This window comes from Lissotriton helveticus, chromosome 1_1 (genome assembly GCF_964261635.1).
Source record: "Lissotriton helveticus chromosome 1_1, aLisHel1.1, whole genome shotgun sequence".
NCBI lineage: Eukaryota > Metazoa > Chordata > Amphibia > Caudata > Salamandridae > Lissotriton > Lissotriton helveticus.
Window position 1 is genome coordinate 540,506,711 of NC_136057.1, and position 27,465 is coordinate 540,534,175.

General features: G+C 43.5%; 1 protein-coding gene across 2 annotated transcripts in view; it reads left to right on the forward strand.

The window, feature by feature from the left end:
* MGST1 (microsomal glutathione S-transferase 1) overlaps window positions 1–27,465 on the forward strand; it is a 108,874-nt gene that overhangs the window by 66,573 nt on the left and 14,836 nt on the right. For both annotated transcript variants that reach the window (XM_078674030.1, XM_078674031.1), the window contains one exon: window positions 24,722–24,816. In XM_078674030.1, coding sequence (XP_078530156.1) covers window positions 24,722–24,816 — 95 coding nt within the window. The remainder of the gene's footprint in view (window positions 1–24,721; window positions 24,817–27,465) is intronic.

The following is a 27,465-nucleotide window of genomic DNA, read 5'->3' on the forward strand; positions in this document are numbered from 1 at the left end:
TGCCGGGGGCAGCTGCTTTGGGGACCAGTACTACAGGGCTGGCCCAGGGGCTGTCTGAGGGCTCGATGACCCCGAGCGTGAGCATTTTGGCTACTTCTTCCTGGATGCAGGCCCGTACCCGATCTGGCACGCGGTAGGCCCGGTGGCGGATAGGGGGGCTGTCCCCCGTGTCCACATCGTGCGTACACCAGGAAGTGACACCTGGGGTGAGGGAGAACAGGCTGGCGAATTGTGACAGGAGAACTCGGCACTCCTGGCGTTGCTCTCGGGTGAGGGCCTCTGAGAGTCGGACCCCATCTACGGAGCCGTCTTTCTCCCGAGTTCGTAGAAGGTCAGGGAGGGGCTCGGAGTCCTCTTCAGCCCCATTGTCTGTGGCCATCAGGAGGCTGAGTTCTGTCCGTACAAAGTGCGGTTTCAGTCTGTTAGCGTGGAGGACCCGGAGGGGGTTCCGGGAAGATTCCAAGTCGATGAGATAGGTAGCCGGACCCTTGCGCTCGACCACTTTGAAGGGCCCTGTCCACTTGTCTTGTAGGGCGCAGGGTTCGGTGGGGGACATCACCCATACCTGTTGCCCAGGTTCAAATTCGATGGAGGAGGCATTCCGGTCATACCACCTTTTCATGTCCTCTTGACTGGCCTCTAGGTGGGCTTTTGCTAGTTCTCGGAATCGCCGGGTCTGGTTGCGGAGAGTTAGGAGGTAGCGGAAAACATCTGGTGGGTTCTTTAGAGGGGGCATCTCCCAGCCTTCCTTGACTAGGCTGAGCGGTCCCCGCACGGGGTGTCCATATAGCAGTTCAAATGGGCTGAAGCCCAGGGACTTCTGGGGAACCTCTCGATAGGCGAAGAGGAGGCACGGCAGCAGCACATCCCACTGGCGACGGAGGGGCTCTTCCAACCCCCCGATCATCCCTTTGAGCGTGCGGTTGAACCGCTCAACGAGTCCGTTTCCTTGAGGGTGATAGGGGGTCGTGAACCGGTAGGTAACCCCGCACTGTTGCCAGAGAGACTTCATATATTTCGAAATAAAGTTCGTGCCTCTGTCACTGACGACCTCCCGGGGGAAGCCCACCCGGGAGAAGATCCCCATCAGCGCCCGGCCGACTACCGGGGCTGTCACAGTCCGCAGGGGAACAGCCTCCGGGTAGCGGGTGGCGTGGTCCACTAGCACCAGGATGAATCGATGGCCTTGTTTTGTGCGTGGGTCCAGGGGCCCTACGATATCGATTCCGACCCTCTCGAACGGGGTGGTGACCACGGGAAAAGGTTGCAGGGGGGCTTTCAGTTTGCGGCCGCTCTTTCCACTGGCTTGGCACGTGGGGCAAGATCGGCAATGCTGGTGTACATTGTCCCTCATTTTGGGCCAGAAGAAGTGGGTCACCAGGCGGCTATAGGTTTTGTCTTGACCCAGGTGTCCTGCCAGGGGGACATCGTGGGCCAGGTTTAGCAGAAAGTCTCTAAAACGGAGGGGTACCACTAGGACTCGGCTGGCCCCCAGCTCCGCGATTCTTTGCTCACTGTACAGCAGATCATTGTCCCAGTAGACCCAGTGGGTTCCGGAGGTATCCCCTGCGCTTTGGGCTAGCGCTTGCTGGCGGAGTCCCGCGAGGGAGGGACAGGTCTTTTGTTCTTGGCGAAATTGTTCTTGCGTGGGCCCCCCCTCTTGAGGCCACTGGTCGGGGTTAGCGAGGTCTGGAGGTTGAGCTGGTTCGGGGGGGACGTCACGGTCGGTGGTTTCGGCGGGGGCGACCGGAGGCGGTGGCGCCGGCCATTCGGGTTCCTCTGGGCGGGGGTTGGCACGGGCGGTCATGGACCGGGTGGTGACGCACGCCCAGTCCGGGACGCCCAACATCCCCAGGTGCTCTTTTCGTTCGACTGCTGCCCATGGAGAGCTTTCCAGGTCATTACCCAGGAGGCAGTCTACGGGGGCATCATCTCGGACCGTCACCTTCAACATGCCGGAGACCCCTCCCCATTCGAAGGGGACGCAGGCCATCCGACACAGACTTTCTGAGTTATCGGCTGAACGTACCGGGCAGAGAATGTTTGGTAAGTATTGTTCGGGGGTCACCAGGTGACAGCGGACGGCTGTTACACTGGCCCCAGTGTCACGAAGGGCTTCAGCCCGGCGTCCATTGATGCCCACCCATTGGCTGTACTTCTGGGTATTAGCGGGTAGGGGGACCCGCGGGACCATGTCTCCCCCCCCTAGGCAGGCGAGAGCCATGGCGGCTGGCTCCCATTCTTGGTGTTCCTGTTCATATTCTTCTTGTTCCTCTGAGATCTGTTCCTCCCCCAGAGCAGCAGCGGCTACTTGGCGGGGTCTTGGGCTCTGGTACTGGGGGCAGTTCGGGTCGTTTGCATAGTGTCCGACTCGTTGGCATCGATGGCAGGTACCATTGGCTCGATATCCCGGTCGCGCTGTGGTGCTGCCCCGGTTGGCCGGGGGGGTGGTGCTGGTAGTGGGGGTGACCGGAGCGTTGCTTCTTCCGCGTCCTTGGCCTCCTCCTCCTCGGGGACGGTGCTGACCATTGTTGTTCCGGTTCTGTTCGTAGGACCCATTTCGACCCACTCTGGTGATCTCCCACCGGTCAGCTTCGGCTGCGAGCTGCCGGGGATCCGTTAACTTGCTGTCGAGAAGGTGCTGGCGAAGTTCAATGAAGCAATTGTTCGACAGATGCTCCCATACCATAAGATTGAACAGTTGTTCGTAGGTTGTGACCTTGCTTCCTTTGATCCAGCCCTCGAAGGCTCGGCTAAAGTAATTGACATAGTCCACCCAAGTTGTACCCGGGATGCGGGTGCAGTCTCGGAACCTCTGACGGTACATCTCGGGTGTGAGGCCATAGCGGGTGAGGAGTGCGGCTTTCATATGGTCATAGGAGGTCATCTGGTGGTCCGGGAGTTGCAGCAGGGCGTCGCGGCCCTCATTGAGGAATCTCCCCCACAGACCGGCCCCCCAATCGCTTCTATCGATCCGGTGTGCAGTCATAGCGATTTCATAGGCCTTAAACCATTGCTGGATGTCGTCCTCTCGGAAGTATTCTCGAACGACATCCTTGGGGATGTGTACCTTCTTCTCTGTTGCCCCTGGAGTGTGGGGTTGCTCGGACACCCCTGCTTCTTTATTCTGTTTGCGTAGGTCGATTTCAGCTAGTTTCCGCTCATGTTCATATGCCAGTTTCTTTTCCTCGAGCTCCCTTTGTCTCTGTTTCTCCTCTCTTTCTTCTCGGAGACGCAGGTGCTCTAAGTTGATTTTCTGTTCGGCCAACTTCAGTTCAACGTCCATTTTGATCCGGGCCATTTCCAGCTCGTGTAGTCGGGTTCTTTCTCGTTCCTGGATCTCGTCTGGCGAGAGACCCGTTCTTCGCTCTTCAGGGGCCATGGGGGTTTGTGCTGCGATGTTTTGATCGGGGGTTCCGGCAGCCCCGGTTTCTGCCCAAGATTCTAGGGCCTGCTTAAAGTCATCTTTGGTATTTAGTCCGGTGGTAGCGATACCTAATTCGATACAGAACTGTTTAAGTTCACGATGGCTGTACTCATCCAATTTCTCCATCTGGAATTTCTCCGTTGATCCGCTATCTTTAGTTGACATCGTGATTCGCCGTGGGGTGAGCTACTCTCTGTACGGTTTATGCGGTGATTCGGATCGCGCCGCTGGCCACCAATGTTAGACGGACCGGGAGGGTCGGCCGAGGATAAGGGGAGAGGTCTCCGGGGAGAGCCGTCTCCAGTGAATCGTACAGACAAGTAACTCCCCCCCCACAGACGGACACCACACAATGATAAAGTTCAATGATACTTTATAGGCAATTCTTCAAGTACGGTAGAATGGTACAAGGAGGTCTGGACTCAGGGGTCCCCTCTATTCTGGTCTCTGTTTGGGAAAAGGGTAGCGGGACAGTCTTGTTACCAAAAAGATGGAAATAGCTCTCAATCCTCGAGCTCGGTGGTGTAGATGAACGGGCCGCGGCGGAGCCAGCAGGTCCCGAGATGGATGAAGGAAGACGACGGTCCGCGGCAGAGCCAGCAGGTCCCGATGAAGGTGGTGGTTACAAACGGTCCGCGGCCACGCCAGCAGGTCCCGACGACGATGAAGGATAGGGTGGTTCCCAAAGCCGCGGCAGCGCCAGCAGGCAAGACGAGGGTGCACAAGACAGAGCTACGGCAGCGCCAGTAGTCCGTCAAGGATGAGTTCTTCTTTGCGTCTCTCGACTCCAAGATACAACTCCCGTCCTGCTCCGGAGCTGCCCCAGTTATAGGGCTGGTGTGCTTTGATGTCCGGACCCTCGCACCTGGAGGTCGGGAGGTCCGGGATGAGGGAGTCCCGACACCCAGCAGGGGGGTGGAGCCAGCGCCCGGGGAGGCGATGGGCGAGCGGCACTTGGCGGGGGAGAGCCATCGACACCTCTTGCTCCCATTGACTGACCAAGTAGCCCGCTCACCTCCTGGGTGGACGTTGGTGCCGGAATGTCTGAGGCCTGGCCAGGCCCAGGGTTGAGGTCGATCGGGGGCCAGGCGGCCTCGTGGTGGAGTGTCCAAGATGGCGCCCAGGATGGGCGCGCAGGCCGGTAGTGGGTCGGCCTACGCGGTCAACAGGTTCGAGTGTAGGGGTCCCTGCGGGGACGGTGGACGTGCAATGGTGGTGTGTGGTACTTGCGTGGCTGGGCTCGGGCCTGGTTGGGCCGGGGGAGAGCGGCCCTTCGTGTGGCCTGTCCAACAATGGATATCTAGGTTTATTTGGCTTTAGATACGTCAGTTTGTCGTCATCTATCAGTCCCAAACCATGCCATCTCCTTAGTTGGTTGGTGATGTGCTCAGTTAGTGCCCACATAGGGTTAGAGTTAAGGGGTTCGTAACATTCCAAGTTACTAAGTTGTGTCAAGATTTCATTATTGTAATCTGTGCTCTTCATCAAGACCATGTTATCCCCTTTGTCCGCCTCTCTTATTGTTATCTCTTTGTTCTCACACAGTTCTTTTAGTGCTTGTCTTTCTCCAAACGTCAGGTTGTCTTTTCTGTGTATCAGCATATTATTTTTGTCATCATGTTTATCCAAATCAGCTAAAACCAATTCATGAAAAAGCTCTATGTTGTTCCCTAATGTCAGTGTGGGTGTCCATTTCGATTTCTCTCTCAGGTTACTAGATATGCTGTAATCATTGGTTATATCCATATCCCTCATAATAATTTCAGACGTTATTGCTTCATCTTCACATTCACTCAGAGACATCAACAAACGTGTGTTCAAGATATTCTGAATAGTTGTTTCATCAGACACTATCATACCCAAATTTTTATGCATCTCTTTATTTTCTGTGTGTATAGATTAAAAATGTTTTTTCAGTTGTAAGAGTCGTATGAATTTAAACAAATCAATTTTCAAAGTACAGATATCTCCAATTGAATTAGGGCAAAAAATCATTCCTTTTGTAAGCACTGTACTCACATCTTTGGATAAACAAACATCAGACAGATTTACAATATTTACATCAGTTATTTCTTTTGGGTCCATGACCTGGTCTTGACACCTTGTCTTTCTTCCCCTTGTGCCGCCTCTATTTAAACTCCTTGTTTTCCTACTTGGGCGGGGCGTTTGAACTCCCGGTTCTCCCTCTTTATTCTCCTCACTTCTAATGAAAAACTGTTGTTTTCCTTGGCAGTGTTACTGTTATCAGACTCACTGTCCCCGATCTGGGCAGTGTCAAGAGAGGTAGAGCTGGAGCTCATGGACTTAGTCCCAGAAGTAATAGGTTGGTTCTCTTTAGGAACCATGTGGTCATACTTGCGGGCGAAAGTAAAAATTCTCCCGCTAGTATAATCTCTCTCATCTCTCTGCAGCTTTCTTGCTTTGCGGATTTTAATATCTGCAATGTGACTCAACATAATGTAATTTAGGATGGCATAGTTTTTCGCTGATACATCATGTAAGTTCAGATCGTTGATTTCAGTTTCTAATGTCGCAATATCCTTCTGCAACTGTGCGACTTTTCTTTTGCAGTTCTCTATGAGAATTCCCATTAACTTATTAGAGTCATTCATCAACTCTTTCTCCCTTTCTAATAGTAGGTCCTCTTCCAGGTCCTCGAATGTTGGGATTATCTGTGACCTTAGTCCTCTAGGATTCTTTTAACTCTAAAATATAGCTTTAATGTGGCAGCATCCCACCATCTGGATTGTTAATTGTTTCTCAATCTCTCTAGTTTCACAAATGTATCTTTCATACCCTCTGTTTTAGACTTTTGGCCACCTTGTGCTATAGTACTCAGAGGTTTGTTGCTAGATATGTGACTAAATAGATCTTCTGCTTCTTAATCTCGGGTCATTATGTCATTAGATAGGGTAGTCATAGTGCCTACCGGGCTGCCTCCTATATTCTAAGGTAAGTGGGGGATATGTACTGGTGGGGTTCAGGTAAAGGGAGAATTAGTGTTTGTCGATGTTCGACTCGACTAGTGGCACTAAGGCAAGTTGCACCTGGGCCTGCAAGTCTTCCTCAGGACAGGGGTGAAATGGGGCAACCAACTTGTGGTATGGGAATCCTCATCCATATATCATCGAGGTCAGGAGGCTATTAATGGTTTCACAAGTATGGCAGGAACAGGCGTTCCACTGCCATGGATTCAATATGCTGCCACTCAATCGTCCGGCAGGTGGGCAAAAGTTAATGACGGTCTGGTCCGTCACTTCTTCGTGCAGAGGACAACACTCTCTATGTGCCGCTGGAACGGTGAAGCCGTTTTTTTTCTGATGAGTGATTGGTTTGAGGACCAATTTTTCTATGCCATACTGTACTCAGGTCCAGAAACTTGTATTGGGTTAACCCCTTAACTGTAATGGCTTCATGGAAATTAAAGCAATATGAGGATGTTTGTTTTTCTATAGAAATTGTGTAAAGAGAGAGTCAATTTTCTAAAAATTATATCCAGGAATGCAAACCAGAATCAGAGAAATAATATATAAAATCAAAGGAGTGAGCATCATTTTAATTGATTCCATTTGGCCCCACCAGGAGAGAAAAAGTGGATGCCAGCGAGTAATAGTATCATTTAATGATTTGATAATGTGATCAAAATTTAATTTTAATGTTTCAGGAATTGTTGAAGAGAACCACAAGCCCAGATATTTTATTTTAGATGGTTGCCAAAAGAAGCCTGAGTGTTCAAAAGATGTTTTTGACATAGCACATTTAACGGGAGGACCTCACATTTATCATTTTTAAGTCGGTAACCCGATAAAAGGGCAACAGTATTAACTTGGTGAAAAAAAGGGGGGAAGAGAGGTTTCAGGATTAGAACAATATAAGACAATGTTATCAGCGTAACAGACATTTTAACCTGATGGGACCAAATTAAAAGCCTGAGATACAAGTATCTTGTCTGATTTTAGTTAGAAAGGGTTCTAAGGCGATGACAAATAATAGGGGTGATAATGGACATCCTTGACAAACCCCTGAAGCAAAGGAAAATAATTTGAGGTTTTACCATGAACAAAAATTGAAGTTGAGGGACTAGAGTATAATAGGGAGATTAGTGAAATCAGTTTAGATGGAACACCAATCAATCTTATTGCATGGAACATAAAGTCCCATCAAATCCTGTCAAAAGCTTTTCCCATGTCTAAAGCAGTGGCAGCTATAGAGTGATCCAAAGATGAGGCCTTGCTAAGAACATTGAAAAAGATTGTAGAATTATCAGAGGCTAGTCGTCCCTTAATGAAGCCAGATTGTTCAGGGCCTATCAGATTGGGCAGGATGGGGTCAATGCACAAAGCTAGAATCTGGGCAAAAATCTTATAGTCCGTATTGACTAAAGAAATGAGACGATAATTCATACAAAGAGAGGGATCTTTATTTTCTTTTGGAATTAAACAAATCATGGCTTCTTTGAAAGTCCCTTGAGATATACCTTTATGTATAAATGACTTAAATAGGAGTAAAAGATTGGGTAGGAGCAGTTTTGAAAAATGTTTCTAAAATTCAATTGTAAAGCCATCAGGCCCAGGGGCTTTTACTCGGTGTAACACTAAGACTGCATGAGAGATTTCCGCGAAAGAAATATCAGTTTCTAATGAGGCAATATCAACGTGATGAGAAGGAGGGGAAAAAATGGACTGAAAATATGTAGAGAGGTTAGATTGTGTTGGTTGCGTTTCTGGAGAAATTAAGCTTTTATAAAAAGAAACAAATTCATTTAAAATATCATTATCCTTAAAAAGAAGATTCCATGCCGGGCACTGTAAAGATTTATCCTAGTTCTATTCTTTTTTATTTCTAAATTATTAGCTAATAATTTCTCAATTTTATTCTGTCCCCATAGTAATGAGTACTGCTTTTCAATAAATAAGAAGAGGCACTGCCCGTTGATAGTCTATTAAAAGTAAGTTTAGCAGCAATAAGATTTACCAAAGAAGATTCATTATTGGCGTGGTACTAAATATCCTCAAGCTGTTTGATTTTATTAAGAAGTTGAGAGGATTAGGCATCCACAGATTTTTTCTTTTGTGACATGAAATTTATTATAAAACCCCTGGCAGCGGCTTTGAAGGAATCCCAAATCATTGCGAATAATGACTCTGGGGTTGAATTATTATCAAAGAATTCAGAAATAAAGGAACTAAATTGTTGGCTAAAATTCGGATCTAAGAGTAAAGAATTATTAAAAGAGCCATCTGCCTGAGTATGGTGAAAAAGGGATACGTTCTAAATCCACATGTACTGGAGCATGATCTGATAATAAAAGTGATCCTATCTAAGCTTGAAGAGCATTTCGTGCTAAAGGTGTACTCAGAAAAGGATAATCAAGGCGAGATTGTGAATGGTGTGGTGTTGAATAAAAACTGTATTCTCAAAGGTCTGGGTGACAGAGTCGCCATATTTCAACTAACTTTTTATGGCGAATAGTGGAAGTAAATTGTGAGTGCATTTTATTGGGGAGAAACTTAACAGTCGAATGCCCATTAAATATGGGATCAAGGATTTGGTTAAAGTCACCATCAAATATAATGTAATCATCATCATGTAAAAGCAGTTTGTCAGAAATATTTGTCCAAAAATCCTTGTTACCAGAGACAGGACCATTTACATTGAAAATACCTATAGGTATCCTATCAATAAGAAGTTTACAATAAACCATCGGCCTTCGGTATCATATTCTTGATGAATAACTGAAACATGCAATTTTTTATGACAACGAATCAGGACTCCATTTTTCTTACCTAAAGCAAGAGAATTAAACACATGACCCACCCAACTTCTCTTCAGTTTGGAAGATGAGATTCTTGCGGTAGTGCAATATCAGTTTTTACCTTGGCTAGGTGAGATAACACCTATTGTCTTTTAATAGGGTTACCTAGACCTTTGACATTCCAAGAAGTAACCTGGAAGGTGACGTAATTATAAAAACATGACCATTCAATATGCTTACAGTAATGATATCAGGATTAGGATAAGTCACATTTGAAAAAAAAAAACAGATATAAATAGAAAATGTGTGTAAAAAGAAAAGGAAAAATAAAGAGAATGCTGTGATGAAACTTAGAGAGAAGAAATTGATAAAAAAGAGTCTCACAGAAAAACACGAACGCATGGGAAAAGAAACAAGAAACCAAAAGACAGTACAAGTCATACGAATGACGATTGAAAAAATACCTACAAAATACAAAGACGATATGGGACTGGCAACACCAGGAGACGACGACAACAGCACATGAGTCCCATCGGACATCAGGGTAACCTTGGGTGGATAACGATATCAACAGTGAAGGAAACCATAGAGGAGATGGGGGATAAAAATATACCTGTATTAAAGAAGAAAAAATATTATGAATTGAAACCTTTATAAGAAGAAGAAGAAAAGGAGAAAAAGAAGGACTAAGGAGAAGCATTGTGAAAGGGAATCAAGAAAGAGACAACAATCAAAGAATTATACGAAAAGGGAAACACCCATTTAGACAAACAAAATGAGAATTAAGTACAATTTGGAGTGTCCCTGACATCTGCTCCATGTTGCTGAAGAAATTCCTGTAGAGTCGCCGACTTGTCAAAAGTAGTAGTCTTTTCCTTGTAGGTGACTTTAAAGAGGCAAGGGTGTATTAAACCATATCTGGCATTCATAATTCTGAGCCGAGGTTAAAGATCTAGAAATTTCTTACGAAGATCTGCGGTGGCTTTTGCAACATCTTTAGAGAAAAACAGTCTGTACCCCTCCCCAAAAATGTGTTTTTAGGATTTAACTGCCGACAGGACGTTTAGTAGATTCGTATATTGATGAAGAACAAAATAACACCACGTGGTTTTGCTGGGACCTTGGGACTGAGTCTATGAGCCTATTGTATGTTGAGAGGTGTATTACTTGACATATCTAGAATCTTAGGTAAGTAAGTCTGAAAGAAAACTGTCGGATTGGAGCCCTTCAAATTTTCAGGAAGTTCATAAATGCAGTGGTTATTTCTGCAATTCTGATTTTCCAAATCCTCAGTGTGTTTCTTCAGAAGAGAGATCTCAAACTACAAAACAGAGATGCAAGGACAAGTAGAGTGAAGAAATTCAGTATTGTGCCCAACAACCAACACACGTGATTCCAAAGAAGACAATTTATCATTCAAAAGTTGTAGTTTTTTTGTAGTTTCTTCCATGAAAGGTTTTAGTACACACTAAAAAGTTCCCAAAGCCATTTTGCTTGAAAGTTGGGATTTTGGAATGGCACCTGGTGTAGGGTCAGATTTATGAGTAGTAGTATTATATCATGTCGTTATAAGTGGAATCTAAGTTTCCAGTATGCTTGGTTGCAGGTGAGAGTGGAAGATTCCGTAATCTCCCCATATACAGTAAAAGGACTATGCAAGCTGCAGGCCATAGGTAGAGACTCCCAAAAATGAAAAACAATTTCAGTCATACAGTGAGGAGGAGAGAGACGCAATCAAAAAACATCCAGAAACACAGAAGAAATGGTAGGGTTGACCTCCTTTATCAGCAACAGCAATGAGGGCTCAATATAAATTAGAAGCATCCATATTGTAACAACCAATGACATCTGTCATGAGGTAGAAGAAAATGCTTCACAGGAAAGAGATATTGAAGAGAGCAAAAACTTTCAAAAGAGCCATAAAAGTGCCCTCTTTAGGAGAAACATGACAAGAGTCACAACAAAAGGCCATTTGGAGATGTAAATACTGTAGAAAACGGCATTGATATTGCTTGAAGTAAAAAAGGAAGCACGTTTTCCTTTTAAAATGGCAGGTGCAACCTTATTCTGAGGAGAAATCCCCCGGGCCATGAGGGCCCTTCAAAGCAAAAGTAGAATTGAGGGGAAGACGCTCAGTAGTCTCGTCCTTGGCGAGCGCTGAAGCAGCCTCCAGTTCCGATAAGGCTTCCCGGTCCGTTGGAGCTCCGTGCGGTCACGTCATCTTGGATTGGCGTCGACATCAAGCCACCCCCCCCCAAAAAAAAGAATTATTTGTTGATGGTCAGTTTGTTTTAGATTTTACATGTCCAAGGTTCCAAATTTAAACTTTCTGTGGAATAGATTATCCATCCCAGAAATAATAAATAATAATTATTCAGTGTGGCAATGGAAAACTAAGCCACCCACTGGCATCACAATAGTATTTAATGCACGGATAAAACTATCTAACCTTGTGGTTTGATGCATTTTGTGCAGCAACACACATTAAGAGTCATTAAAGGGAAGCGCACCCAGGGTATTTTTCAGATTTTATTTATTTTAAATAATACCGTCTTCAAGGAATGGAACATTTTATCAACTGCTCGGATACCGTCTTACGTCAAACAGGGGACGTACCTGGCACCAAATTGTGGTCGACAGAGACCAAAACAGAAGAAAAAAAAACAACAAAGACAATTCCGGACCCAACCACTAGATGGCGGAAGGATGCACAGCATGTGAATCGAGAAAATTCTTCACGCTGCAAAACAACTCCTACTGGTAAGTAACCATTTTGTTTAATGTAAAGTCCACATTTGGCTGCTGTGGCCGGTATACTAACTGTTTAGTAACTATTTGATGAAAATGTGACATTCTCAACATTACTTTCATCACAGTTTAGTCTGAAGAGGAGGTGCTTTTTATGTTGTGGTCTGATGCACTCTTAAAGTAACATTTAAGAATAAGGCATTTTTGTTTGAGTTGGCCTTAACCACTTCCATGCTACTGACAAGGTCAGCTCGTCATGCAGTGCCCATTCATTTCAATGGAAATTAGAGTAAATTGCTGGAATTGCCTTAGCACCAAAGATATAAGGGCTATAGTACTGTGATGTACATTATAAGGATATCGGATGGCATTAAGACGTTCCATAACAATATAGAGGAACGCAACTGAAGGCGGAGTTCTTTTATAAGAATATTGAACTCCGAGGTATACAATCAAGGAATAATGGACCCCACCTACCTTCCTACACCCCTGATGAAAACAGCACAAACGCACCTCCCTGCATGGTTATTTGGTTCTCGTTTAATTTCTTTTCTTTTCACTGAGTTTCACAATCTAGGTCACCCTTTTCAATTAGATTCCTTTCTCATGACAGGCTGCATACACTAGTGCCATCATACTCAAAGTACGGCTCGGGGGCCGAATGCGGCCCTCCTGACCTTTACATGCGGCCCCCTGAGCAGCAGCAACTTTACTCGACTCAGCAATAACATAAAAAAAATATATATAATGCAAGCACCTAATTCAAAGTTAAGTGCACTTAAACAAAATGAAGTTAGACCCTTAACTTAAGGAACACTGCCACCATTAAAGACAGCAAACGTGTAAAAATGAGTCTTTTCAAAATTCAAAAAGTGTATTTCACTGACCCGTAGAACAATTTCACCTTAATAAATCAAATTATAGCAGTGTATATAGAAGTCATTTTTTTCCAGTGGTTTTCATATATGAATTTAGAAACGTTCATGCTTCCCCCCACACACCTACTCCACCCTGACAACAATGCCATTAGTGATTACTTCCAAGCACAGGAGATGGTTTTGTACAGCACTCATCTTGAAGTCATATATTTCAAGGTCCTCATATATGTGATAATGAAGAAAAAGGAGGGAAATTGAAATAGAACAATTGCCCAGGGTCACACAATTTGTTCAAGTGGCAAAGCCGAGATTCATACCAGGTTGTCTGGTTTCACATTTGAGATTGAGTTCAGCCACTAGATATACATGCTGTGCTTCTTCTACTCCCACTTTACACCTCCCCCACTGGCATTAGTGCTGCCCTCGGTCACACCAGAGACCAATCATTGCGGCCCCGGGAAAATGTTTGTGAGTATTCATGCACTAGTGGATACCTAACTGCACATCGATCCATCAAACGTCCTAGAACACTACACCCAACCGTGATTACGCTCGGACACCCACTCATAAGTCTGTATTATCAGTTGGCACATTAGAGGTAGTAACGGGAAGCTCTTTGTGAAATGTATACCAAACAAATAGGAATAATGCGCGGTTAAACAATGTTATCAACTGTATCACATGTAATATTATGGATTGATACATGAGAAGATGGTTAACTCAAATGTTAATAAAAATATTTGTGAGGAACAAAAAGAACATTGAACTCCGAGGTAAAATACAATATCCCTATCGCGTACGGAAGGGGGACTTTATCCCAAAAAAGACATGGTCACACCATCACTTTTCTCACAAACCACTTAAAATCTTGGTAACATAACATAACATAACATAGCATTTGTATAGCGCGCCACTCGCCCGGAAGGGTCTCAAGGCGCTGGGGGAGAGGGGAACGTTACTGCACGAACAGCCAGGTCTTGAGTTGCTTCCTGAAGGAAAGATGGTCCTGGGTCATCCGAAGGTGGATGGGGAGGGAGTTCCAAGTCTTGGCTGCCAGGTAGGAGAAGGATCTTCCTCCGGCGGTGGCTCTGCGGATGCGTGGTACGGCGGCGAGGGCGAGGCTGGTTGATCGTAGCTGGTGGGTGGGCGCGTAGAAGGTCAGGCAGTCGTTGATGTACTTGGGTCCCAGGTCGTGGAGAGCCTTGTGTGCGTGGGTGAGGAGCCTGAACGTGATTCTCTTGCTGACGGGGAGCCAGTGCAGGTCTCTCAGCTGGCCAGAGATGTGGCTGTGTCGGGGGATGTCCAGGACGCGTCGTGCAGAGGCGTTCTGGATGCGTTGGAGTCTTTTCTGCAGTTTGGCTGTGGTTCTGGCGTAGAGGGTGTTCCCGTAGTCCAGTCGGCTGGTGACGAGTGCCTGGTCGACGGTCTTCCTGGTCTCGGTGGGGATCCAACGGAAGATCTTACGGAGCATCCGCAGGGTGTTGAAGCAGGATGAGGAGACGGCGTTGACTTGTCTGGTCATCGAGAGGGAGGAGTCCAGATGAAACTCAGGTTGCGTGCGTGGTCCATCGGCTTGGGAGTGGTGCCCAGGGCAGGGGGCCACCAGGAGTCGTCCCAGGCGGAGGGTGATGATCCCAGGATGAGGACTTCCGTTTTGTCTGAGTTCAGTTTCAGGCGGCTGTTCTTCATCCATTCGGCGACGTCTTTCATCCCTTCGTGTAGGCTTATTCTGGCGGTGGCGGGGTCGTTGGTGAGGGAGAGGATCAGCTGGGTATCATCAGCGTAGGAGATAATGTTGAGGTTGTGTTGGCGTGCGATGGCTGCGAGGGGGCTCATGTAGACGTTGAAGAGGGTTGGGCTGAGTGATGATCCTTGTGGTATGCCGGTGGCCTCGGATCTGAACAGGGGGAGGCGGACTCTCTGGGTTCTTCCGGCGAGGAACGAGATGATCCACTCTAGTGCTTTCTCCTGGATTCCGATGTTGCTGAGGCGCTGTACTAGGGTGCGGTGGCAGACAGTGTCGAATGCTGCGGAGAGGTCCAGGAGCTCTTTCATGTGAAAGTAGAAAGCATGTTTGCAAACAGGAAGAATACATATAGAACCTCTAGGGCAAATTTCAAGACATCAAAAACCTGTTAGATATTCGTTGCAAAAAAATCAATTAGAATCAGTTCTATCAATACAAGTCAGTTTTTAAAAAAAAAAGCTGCAGCAGCTCGAAATGTGTTGAAACATGCAGAAAGATTGTAACTTATCCATAATTATCTAAATAAACATGTTTTTTTACTTGTCACTTTAAGCTAGAAAAATAGAGCAGAAGAAAGAAAAGCAATGCTTTATTTTCGTTTATTCATTTATTTTTATTTGTCATTTGTAAAGCGCCTGAATCACCCCAAATGTGGGGTATCTCCGCGCTGAGGGCGTGTAGCGGTAGGAAATGTAGAGTTTAAAAAAGCAAGGTTTTTAGTTTTTTACTGAAGCCTAGATAGTTAGTGGAGAGGTGGATATCCAGGGGTAATTGGTTCCAAAGTTTGGGTGCCAGGTAAGAGAATGATTTTCCTCCCAATCTGGTGTGTCTGATATGGGGGATGAAAAGAAGGACTTTCCCTTCCGAGCTAAGGGTACGCAATGGTGTGTATTTGATCAATTTATCGGCCAGATATACCGGACCCATCTGGTTTAGGCCTTTGAATACTATGCAGCAGATTTTGAAATGGCTTCTTTTGCGAACGGGTAGCCAGTGGAGTTTGTGTAGTAGGGGAAGTGAGGGGGTTGCACTGGTAGGGTGCACTGGTTACCAAGCGGGCTGCTGTGTTCTGCACCACCTGTAGACTATGTAAGGCAGATTCCTTGGTGGAGATCAGCAAAGCATTGCTAATGTCCAGGTGGCTAAGCACTAGGGCATGAATCAGGATCTTGCGTGTTGAAGAGGGGAGGATATGGAATAACTTACGGAGCAGGCTGAGGGCATGAAAGCAAGTTGCTGCTATGTGTTCATCCAAATTCAATTTGTTGTCAATTAGGATTCCTAGATTTTTAACCACTGGCTTAGGAGAAGGAGCTGGGCCTAGTTCCTCTGGCCACCAGCTAGGGGACCAGCTGGTGACTGTATCTTTGAAGAACATTATTTCTGTTTTTCTTGCGTTTAGCAGCAGGAAATTGCTACTCATCCAGGTTGATATTGCTTCCATGCCTTCCACGAACATGTTTTGAATGTTGGGGGTGTCCTTAATGGGGGTGTCCTTAATGTAGGAAAGAAGGAGTTGTGTGTTGTCTGCGTAGGAGATCGGGTTAAACCCGATGTTCCTAAGGAGTGCAGCAAGGGGGGGCGACGTGCACATTGAAAGGGAGGGGCTAAGACAGGAGCCCTGGGTTACCCCTTTAGTTACCGAGGTGGTCTTGGATTTAAAAGATCCGAGGTTCACTGTTTGGGTTCTGCCTTTGAGAAAGTCCCTCAACCAATTTAAGGCTGTGTGCTGGATGCCTATTGAGTGCAGTCTATCCAGCAGAATCTGATGTGAGATGGTGTCGAATGTGGCGGACAAGTCGAGCAGTATGAGAATTACTGCTCGGAGGTTGCTTTAACCAGCTGCTCCATGACCTGACCTGCCTTCCCCTCAACAGTTGGCTCTGGCAGCAGGCATCGCAACATCAGAACTCGACTGCAGCAACGTATTACAATTTAGTTTTGACATTTTTTCTTTATAATCGACGACTAGATGAATCACAAGTCACAGATGATGAAGAAATTAGAGACTGGCGTTTATAAAGGGATTCAGAATCCTATGTATCATATATAGAATTAAAGATGGGTAACTGTGACTTCTGTGAATGTTTTTAAGGAAGGGGTTCTGAGTCACATCAAGTAGACAATGAGAGTGAAGCTTGAGTTATCTATGATGTCACTCAGAACACTGAGGGGAAAAACATCCTGTTATTTGACTTTTTCATCATCTATAATTTTGTGTTATATATGGCCCCCAAAATGATCTGTTGGTTCTCTCAATTGTTACGCAGATCCAGAGGAATAATGGGTAGGCTTACATACCATGGCTTCTCCTCTCTGTACCAAATGTTTATAAAAACAATACCTAGCCACCTACCACCAACCCCCACAACCCTCTGTGCCTTCCTTTCCCTCGCCTCCAGAAGTTATGCTTTCTGCTCTTCAGTGCTGCTCTGTGAAAGCCCAGCAAGAGCAATCTGGACTTAGCAACAGTTGGTAACAGGTTTAGCTACCCACTGTTGCTACTCATAGTACTGAAATACTGGATTTAAAAAACCAGTTAATCATCCTAATGGGCATAACAATTGTGTTAACTGCCTTCAACTGAGCTATCTCTCCTATCATTCTTTCACTTTATGCTAATCTTTAACCCTATATTGTAATCCACTACATTTTGGCTAGGTTTGTGCTTTAGTTGTCAACTTATGCTTGATTTATAGATTTTGCTGTGGCCAGTATGAAGCAGCTGTCATTAGAGTTCCACCCATTACTATTAACTCCAACAAAGAACAGCTCTATATTTCTGTAAACTATGTCATTTTTAAATAAGTTGGTCTGTTGAAAAGAAAATGAATTACCAGAGTTTTTTCAAGCTCAGCTTTTATTATGAATCTAGAACTTATGGTAGGCCGGATAAAATGTTTTCCCAAATGGTTGAAATCATAAAATAAACATTCCAGTGTATTTTGTGATATTAAATTTAAGTATAAGTAGTTTCTTACACTCTTCCTTAGTTATTTGTTATCGTTAAATCTCTTAACATGTTTTCAGAACTTGTACCAAACTTGTCCATCTTGTATAAAAGAGGTGAGACCTTTTGTAACAGATTAATCTGTTTTAAAACCCATGAACCAAAGTCCCCTTTTAAAAAAAATATTACAGATATTTTAATTAGCAGGTTCCACTTCTTTAAAGTCAATTGAATATTTATTTAAACTTCTTTTGAATGACCAGTTTCAACTTTTACAAATCATGAAGAACTTTTTTACTCTTAGGTTTTGTTAAGAAACTTTTAATTTCATTTGTTTTGAACTTGTCAAAATGTACAAATATAATACATAGATTTGCAGTTTTGTAAGTAAAAACTCCATCTATTAAAAAAAAGAATCATAAAAAAAAACTTTAAAGGACAACTTTTAATGCTTATAATGTAAAATATTTTCAATCAAAACGAAATTTTTAATTAACATTGTTTTCGAAAGTCCCACCTAATATATTTGAACCACTTTAACACTTTAAAAAAAAAATCCTTAGTTTTGTTTAACACATTTTATTTCTTGACTGTGTACAAACCGTGTTGGCAATTAAACTGACAATTACAACTATATTTTTCTCAACTTTTTTTCACCAATAATCATTGTTTTTTTTATGTTATCATATTTTCTCACTATATTCCAGGGATTTATTCCAGAATTGGCTTAACACTCCACCTTGGGGCAAAAACGTTAAAAAGTGGTCTAAATTATTTTTGCCATAAAAGCAGGCTATGGACATAGATTGGCCTTAAACGTTCAACCACACAAGTACTAGCGCCCCCTAATGCTCATCTATCCTTGATTTTAAAAGATAATGCTTTCACAATATTTTATAACAATCTTCCTAAAGACGTACAGTGATGTGGAACCTTATCTTTTTCTGACAGCATGAGTTTTCAGAATCATCATATTCCCTACAAAGCATGAGAGATGAAGAACAATATAAGATTTGCAGAGCCCTTCCACTGGATAAATACTGTACTGCATTATAAATATTGCTGATATTAAGGAGGACAACTGGTAATACTGTAATTAAAAGTTCAGAAAGGAAGGTCGACGTTTTCAACTAAATTCACCTAATTAGGTGTCACAATGTGCCAGACTTTATAGCAGTTCGCTCAGGAAATACCAGGCTATTGTATACACAGACAGGTTTTTACAGACCAAATGAAGGAGGTTAGGGGTGTTTCTAAACCATAGAGACTGTTCCATAGCAAACAGGTATGCATTCTAAAGCACTGCTGCCAAAACGAGTTTAGGTTAAAAGATGAGACCTTTAAAAAAGGCTGGATGATACATGAGCTTTCTGATTTGTTCATGCTTCTCAAATGTGTGTCTACTCTAAAGAATGTGGGGCCAAATACATAAATTTCCCTGGTGACAGTGCTTAGAGATTAAATGTTAGCACATTTTTAACTAAAAGCTAATGTAATTATTCTAGTTTTGTGCACAGTTCTGTGCACAGAAACAGTTTGACAAAATGCGCGAGAACATCAATGTATACGCTATGCAACAAATCTAATTTGCTACAAAGTCAAAAAATAGAAGACTATGCAAATGCTATATGTTAAAGAAGCATGTTCTGGACATTGCTGTAACTTTTTCTTTCAGAAATAGCTCTGAATAAAGGAATCCCTACATTACTGACAGATATAGACATGGTTGCATAGATGCAGCACAGGTTCAGAAATTAGACACCCACCGTCTTTGAGCAGCATAAGACATTGGGTTGTTAGTTAGGAAGGATGTGGGTCCTTCACAAGTAAAAAGTCTGCAATGTACCTTCTACTGACAATCAAGTCCCCCTTTGTAGCACTTGACTCTCTCATGGTAGCGTGGCAGAGCAGACTAAATCCTTCTCGTGAGAGGAGGTGTGGGCTAGTCATGTAGTCCTCAAGCACATAACAAACAAGCACATTATTATGGACACACTAAATGCTACACATTAAATTGGAAGCATGTATAAGGTGGCAGGTGACATCCTCTATAACCAATTGAATGTAGGTTACAAGCACACATCATTTAGGTTGATATGTAAAGTGATCACTATGATATTTGAAATGAAACAGAAGTAATCATTCTATCGCATGCTGCCCAGTGTCATAGGGCTGCCTGTCCCTAAGATATCAATGTAACGTGTGTTGGGTACAAAACAGGAACTGTTTGGACCTTACTGAGAGCACAGTGTCCATACTGTATTCAAACTGTGACATCCTCTACCAGTTCACACTCTAGCAATACCTAAACCCACAATGCTCCCCACAATATTTGCTAGAAACAATATAAGTGGATGTAACTATTTAAAGTCAGGCCTTTATCAGGTAGCTTGATCAGGGTGCCACCATAACAATAAAAGCGGAGATATGACATTGGGACCCAATGCAAACAACATCAAAACCTCTCATTATGGTACCATCTTACAATGGCATTCATCAATGTATGCAATGAATCCCTATCACCTTTGTCAATGTCAATAAAGCATTACAATATTTAATATATTATGTTAATAAGCCTTTTTCATACTTTATAATGCTGCAAAGTCGTTTTTGAATCCCACAACTAAGATCCATGCACCCCAAAGCCATTAGGCTAAAGGTTTCAACTCTAGAGATGCTTAAAAAGAGTTGAAACTTGTCCCAGGGTCATGAATGGAATCCCATCTAAGACAAAGGCAGGGGTGTCTGGCACAGGTAACAGTGGTGGGTTATTGAGGTGGCAAGGGTGAGTGGGGGAGTCAACAGACAATAGGATGGGGAAAGTACAAAATAAATAATAATAAAACTACCTACCTTGCGCTCGTCGCATCACCGTCGTGTTTTCCAAAAAAAGCTTTTCCTATAGAAATATGGTCCTACCTATAACTATCAAGTGGCGATCATTATATTTATATTGCCCAGTGGTGATCGCCACTGGATAGGTATAGTTTGGTTTTCTAATAACTTTGGCACCATTTGACAAGTCTTCACAAAACTTACCCCAAAAAAGTTCATCCACCTTTGCCCACGTTGTGGGGTGAGATGTCAAGTGGGGTAAGAAAAAAGAGTGATCCCAAAACAGATTTTACAACTGCAATTCTCCAGTGCAGTAGTGATCAGCGATATTGCTAAAACAGCTAAACGGAATTACACCAAATTCGGCAGAAAACTTGATCTTGGTCCGGAAAGTATGACTTTTCTGACTTGGTGAAAATCCATTCAGTACTTTTTGAGAAATTGAGGCCAGCAGATCCAACATATGAAAAGATGTGAAATAATTGGATGCCACATCAACAAAGATGTGGCAGCTGCCATCTCAGAACTCAGGAACTCAGTCCTCTGTACTGTGAAAGTTAGAAGAAAAAAAACATAAAGAGGTGCAGGGTAACCCTGCCCCCCCCCCCTCCCTACAAAACTCCAAGTCCTCGTGGTCTACATTCAGGTCCACAATATTTTTGTAAACTGGTCATTCTTGTTTGTAATTCATTCAGGCTCCAAATTACATTATCTCCACTTTTTCTATGTAGCACAACTTACCAGTTTACAAGCATAGTGTGGACAGGAGTTTTCTTTGGAACTAGGGTTTAATGGAGAATCATTGCAAATTGGACATTTGACTATTATGAGTGCTTTTTGTTAGTAAAATGAAAGGTGATTTCTGATAATTAGAATCCCAAAACTTTATTTTTGCAGCACAACAATGTAGAGAAACTAGTGAAAGAAATCCAGTAAAGGAAGGAGAAGGAGTGATTGAAACTCAGACTATCATGTAGCCCCGAGGAAGCAGTTTCAAAGACACAAACCATGTGTTGGATGTACCCTGTGAGAATCAGCTGTGCTAAAAAATGATCATCCTTCGATAATATCTAACAAGCAACGGCAACGCCAGTAGATCTCACCTCTGTAAGAGCTATTGGATTTGCCAATATGTTTGGCAGTGTTGTACACCAGAGTGGCTGCTGTTCAACATGGATACAAGTTAGTGGGGTAAAGGAGAGTGGAGTGTTGCAAAGTGGAGTAGAAGAGTGGAGTGTTATGGAGTGGTGTAGAGTGACATGGCTTGGAGTCGTGTACAGTAGAGTTGAGTGGCATGGAGAGGAGTGAACCGGACTGTCATTTAGTAGTGTACAGTGATGTGGAGTGTTGTGGAAGGAGTAGAGTGGAATGGCGTAGAGTTGAGTGGCGTACAATGGAGTACAGTATCAGATTTCAGTAGAGTGTCTTACAGACTGATTCATGAAACGAAAATCGGCTCGCAAAGGGCCAGATTCTGAGAATCTGGCCCTTTGCGAGCGCAATTATTGCATTTGGGATTCATCATCCCAAATGCAATAATCGCTATTACAGAATTCGCTATTGTGCGAGGAATTGCATTTAAGGAATCTCTATTAGAGATTCCTTAAATGCAATTCATCAACCAATTTTAAATTGCTAATTCGCAATTTCGGGCCGCTATTTACCGAGAGGTCAGACCTCTCGGTAAATAGCAAAAACTTAGAAAAATGCTTTTAAAAGCATTTTTCTAAGTTGCATGTTGCACACACACATGTCCTTTGGACATGTGTGTGCGCAACACCTGTTCCAATTTGCATTTAAGGGGTGCTACAGGGTGTCCTTTGGACACCCCTGGCACCCTTTAAATCGCTATTTTATTTGCGAGTAGCAAATTGCTACTCGCAAATAAGGAATACTCCCCATTCATTCCTATGGGCCTTTTGGCCCATAGGAATGAATGGGGAGTTATTCCTTATTTGCGAGTAGCAATTTGCTACTCGCAAATAAGGAATGTGTAGGAATCGCTATTTATTTAGCAATTCCTACATGAATACCGTTTTGCGAGTCTCTAATAGCGATTCCTTATGAATCTCTATTAGAGACTCGCAAAACGGTACCTTGATGAATCAGGCTGTTAGTGTCATGAGGTTATGTGGAGCTGAGTGGAATGGTGTAGCGGGTGTTCCGAATAGTGGAGGAGAATGGAGTAGATTGGCATAGAGTGGAGTGGCATAGAGTGCAGTAGTGTGTCATACAATAGAGTGGAGTAAAGTGGGATGGGGTGGCATGGAGAAAGTTGCATAGAGTGGAGTAATTTCATAGAATGGCAGAGGGGGGAGTGAAGGGCTTTAGAGTGGAGTGGCGTGGAGTGGCATAGTGTGGAGCAGAGTGTCGGTGAAGCAGAGTTTAATGCCGTAGAGTGACATAGAGTGGAGTATTGTGGAGTGTTGTAGTGTAGTAGTTTGGCCTAGAGTTAAGTGGTGTAAACTGCCGCGGTGGCATAGGGGGCAGAAGCATAGAGTGTATTTGTTTTGTGTAAACTGGTGTAGAGTGCATTGGTATAGAGTGCAGTACCGCAGAGTGGAGTAGAGTGGCGTAGAGTAAAGTGGTCTAGCTTGGAGTGGTTCAGAGTGGAGTGAAGTTGTGCAGAGGTGTAGAGCATAGTAGCATAGAGGCCAGTGGAAAAGAGGGGAGTAGAGAAGAATGCAGTGGCATAGAGTGTAGTGAAGCAGATTAGAGTGTCAGAGTGCAAGGTCGTAGAGTGCAGGGTCGTAAAGTGGTACAGAGTAGAGTGGAGTGGAGAGCAGTGACATAGACTAGATGGTACAGAGTAGAACGGAGGGGCATGCAGTGTAGTGACATAGAGAGCAGTGGTGTAGAGTGATGTTGCGTGCAGTTTCATAGACTAACATGCTGTAGAGTATAGTGGTGTAAAGTGCAGTGGTGCAAAGTAGTGGGCATAGGTACAGTGGCGTATGGTTCATTGGGTTTGGGTAAAGTGATGCAGATTGAATTGGCATAGAGTGCAGTGGCATCGAGTACATTGTTTCAAAGTAGAGTGGAGTGGTTCAGGGTAGAGTATAGTTGTGCAAGGTAGAGTGTAGTGGTATAAAGTAGTAGCGTAGAGCACAGTAGCGTAGATTATAGTGGCATTGAGAAGAGTGGCACAGCCTTGCTTGTAGTGGCATAGAGTGGAGTAAGGAAAAGTGTAGTAGAGTGATGTAATGTGCAGTGGCATAGTGTAGATTGTTTCAGAGTAGAGTGAAGTAGTGCAGGGTAGAGTGGAGTGGTATAGAGTATCGGCATAGAGTTTAATGGTGTAGAGTGCAGTAGAGTTCATTTGTGCAGCGCTATAGAGTGCAGTGGCATAGAAACAGTAATACAGAGTTGAGTGTCTGGGTTATAGAATGGTGCAGAGTGTACTGTCATAGAGTGCAGTGATGTATAGTAGAGTGTCGTCCCCAAGGCCTGGAATAAGATCCCCTCCCTATCAGAGCAGACAGCTCACTCCTCTAATTCCAAAGAAGACTTAAAACCTGGCTTTACATATAGTCTTCTCTCGGTCAACTCAGTTGACACCTTCTAGAGCACCTGGATACCCTTCTGGGTGATTAGTGCGACATATAAATCCTTATTAAATAACATAAGATATTTTGTATGAATGGTTACAAAATTGGTCGTATGAAAGGGTCTGAGCAGAAAATGATGTTGAAAAAGGGTGCCATTCATGTCATTCCTAAAGTGAGGAATGGGCATTAAGAGTGTATTTCAGAATTGCGAAGTCAGTGCACAGCTGGATAATTTGTGTATGCAAGGGATTATCAGGCTCTTGGATGCAGTGGAACAGATTTCTGCTGTTGTTATCACAAGAAAGAAGAAGGTGGGGGAACATAGGATTGTGTGCAGACTTGCACTCCCTTAACAAAAAACATTGTTATTGAATCCTCTTACTAAAATATTGGAAATGCCTGTCATGCTGGGAGATACCTAGCACGTTACAAACAAAGATCTGAAAACTGCATACAATCAGGTACCACTTGAAGGTGAGTGTCAAATTATAATCGCATATGTTTCATAATTTGAAGTTTATAAGAACATACAGATGGCATTTTGTTTGGCATTTGAAGCTAGTGTTTTTGAGAAACGTATGTTTCCTCTGTTTAAGAATGTCCGGACGGTGCAGACTATTATGGTCGAGATCTTGGTATGTGCTAGATTTGAGTTCTTGGGGTGTCCTTATACAGAGGGTTTAGTCGTGTTGAAAGAGAAGTGCTTGTTTACAACGTCATCTATCGGACACATTGCCTTTGATAAAGATTGTGTATGAACCAGTGTTGCACTTTAACAGATGATCAATTGGTGTATTTTTGTAAGTCATAATGTAATTGTGTTCTTTAAATAGGCCTTTGCTAACCCCGAAGATGCTGGTGTCCATTCTAAGGGTGAAGGAGCTAAGAAGTTTCTGCGTACAGACCCAGATGTTGAAAGAGTGCGCAGGTAACGCAGTCTGATTTTTTTACTTAAATAGTGAACATAATGCAAAAACAAAACTGAGTGGAGTGGCAAAATATATGTATTGTGCTGATTTGTCATTACACTTATGTATAGTTTAGGTATATTGTATGCATATATATATATACTATGGTATACCTCAAGCCAACCCTTCTGGGTCAGTTTTGGACGCCCCATCCCTAGACGGTGTGCTGAAATCACTGATTCGGGCTGTGAATTATCAATGCAACTGTGTCTTGTTAAAACCTATGTTTGTGATAATAAATGTTCACTCTGCCTTTTTCCCTGTACAGCACTCCAGCACCTACCGGCAAGGTTCGAACTATATAAATGCCACAGTTAAAGAGATATACATTGCATACATAAATACTTATATAAAACGAAAAGAAGCCCAAAGTCTTCAACTACACAGTTGCTTTATAGTCATAACTTTTCTTTAACTCAATTTTCTAAATTTGACATTTTTCTTCTCATGGCTATCGGAAATGAGTAAATAAAGTGATATGCTTGCTGCATGCGGCTACGAATGTTCATAATACTGCTCTTAAATTGAATAGCTATTCAAGGTTCCTAGATGCCATTCCAACGAGGACATCAGTGGGAAATACGTATTTTGGGACAGGCGAGCAGGTTCAGAAAAGACTGGAAAATGCATGTTTTAACCTTTAGTCAAGTTTAATGTAAGAGAGTGAAGGGCCTTTCATAACATGTTGATCTTCGGCATAAATGTGATAGAAGAAACTGAACCAAGACATGACGTTGCCAAGGGAGGTAGATGTTGTAGATAAAAACAAAGGCCCAAGGACTGAGACTATGGGATGTCCATTTGGTGTGGGTTGGGTGATGATTGATCAGAGAACCAGGAAACTAAGAAGGTGCAGTTACAGTTGTAAGAAGAGAACCATGCAAGAGTGTCGAGTACAATCACGTGTCAAATGCAGGTGATGTGTGAAGGAGTATAAATCACGGTATGAACTGGTTGTGATATGCAGACATAATGATGCTGGAGGAATGAGAAAGAGGTGTCTGGTTAAAATGTATGGTCCAAATGTGATTTTAATGGGGTAAATGTAATTATATGAGGAAAAGCACCAAGTAGATCCATAAAAGTCTTGGCATTCAGGCCTTGTGTAAAAAAATAAAAATATCACCAGAGACAGAATGTTAACTTGACAGAAAATGAGGGGGTAGGGTCCTTATTTCTCTAAGGAATGGTTATCTGAAAGGTGAAAAGCTAACATTTACTCCATGAGCCCAAAATGTTGCACCTTTGAGTCCCCAGGCCTGGATGTTTTATTGATTAATTAGTAATTTAATTGTTTTGAAAACCAGCCCACTGACTTGGCGAGAGAGTTGCAGCAATTCATAACAGACTGCTGTATGAAATTTCCGGATGGTGGGGGGGCTGTCCTTTGGATAAGTGACTTCAACATTATCTTTTGCCCCCCTGAGTGGAGCCCAGGTCTGTGGGGTCACCGAGTGGCATGAGCAAGCCTAACTCACTTTTTACACACCCTGTATAGCATCGCTTTGAACCAGACTGTTATGAAATTCAATCTTCTATTCAGCTCAAACTTTTTTTTAAAAAGGTGATTCCAGTCTTCCAACCTTTCCTGGTAAAGGCAAAGGCTCTTCAATTGTCTTCATTTTGTCTTCCCCCCATAGTATCCCATACATACAGGTGTCCTATATCTTCCCATCTAATATGACTGTACCACAGCCCCAATGTCGTCTTTCTTTGTAACATGCCCTGTTCACAAACTGCAAATGCGAAGTAGTCCCCTTGTCCTTGAGTACTCCAAAAATAAGAGTATCAGCCTCACATGGGATAAAAGGCATAACAGCCAATTTTGCCCAGAAGAAAGATGACGTCATGGCATGTTTATCTGAGGAAGTAAAAGTTGAGGATACTGGGGACAGTTTTGAGTCTATTTGAAAATTTCAATCCAGCCAGTTGGTTATCAAACCTACAAAAATGAAACCCTACCCTTTCAAATAGTGTAACTCCTCTTGCACCGCAGCACTTAAACAGTTAAAAGAGGCCTTCAAGGCGTCCCCACGTAACATGGATAAGGTTAGAATCCTCAGGTCTCTATATAAATCCACTATAGAATCCAGGAAACATTAGGTATGGAAGCAGGCTTGAGATGATTTGCAAGTGGCCTCTGACCTTAGGGACTCAAGAGCTTTCTGGAAGTTATTAACAGGCTTTACCTCTCAGATGGCAATCAACCAAAAATAGAATGCCTCATCCCCGCTGAGGAGTTAGTCTATCATTAATCAAAGATTTTTAGTAAAGATCTATCACCCCATCCCATCGCCGAGATACCGTCCCCCTCTCCTGATGAGACCTTCACCCTTATCAACTCCTTAGAAGTTAGTGCAATCTCTAGAGCAATTTTAATATTATGTGCTAGAAAGGTGTCTGGCCAGATGGGGTGCCTCTGGACATTTTTAGACAAACTCCCTCTATTTCGGCCCCTTTGGTTGCAAATCTTTTCCACCCTGGAAGGAGTTCATTATTGTCCCTATTTTTAGGAAATAGAAATCATCCCTCATGTTACAGTCCTATCTCCCTTCTGCATTCCACTGTTTACATCCTAGAGAGGGTAGTTCTCCAAATACTGGAAAACT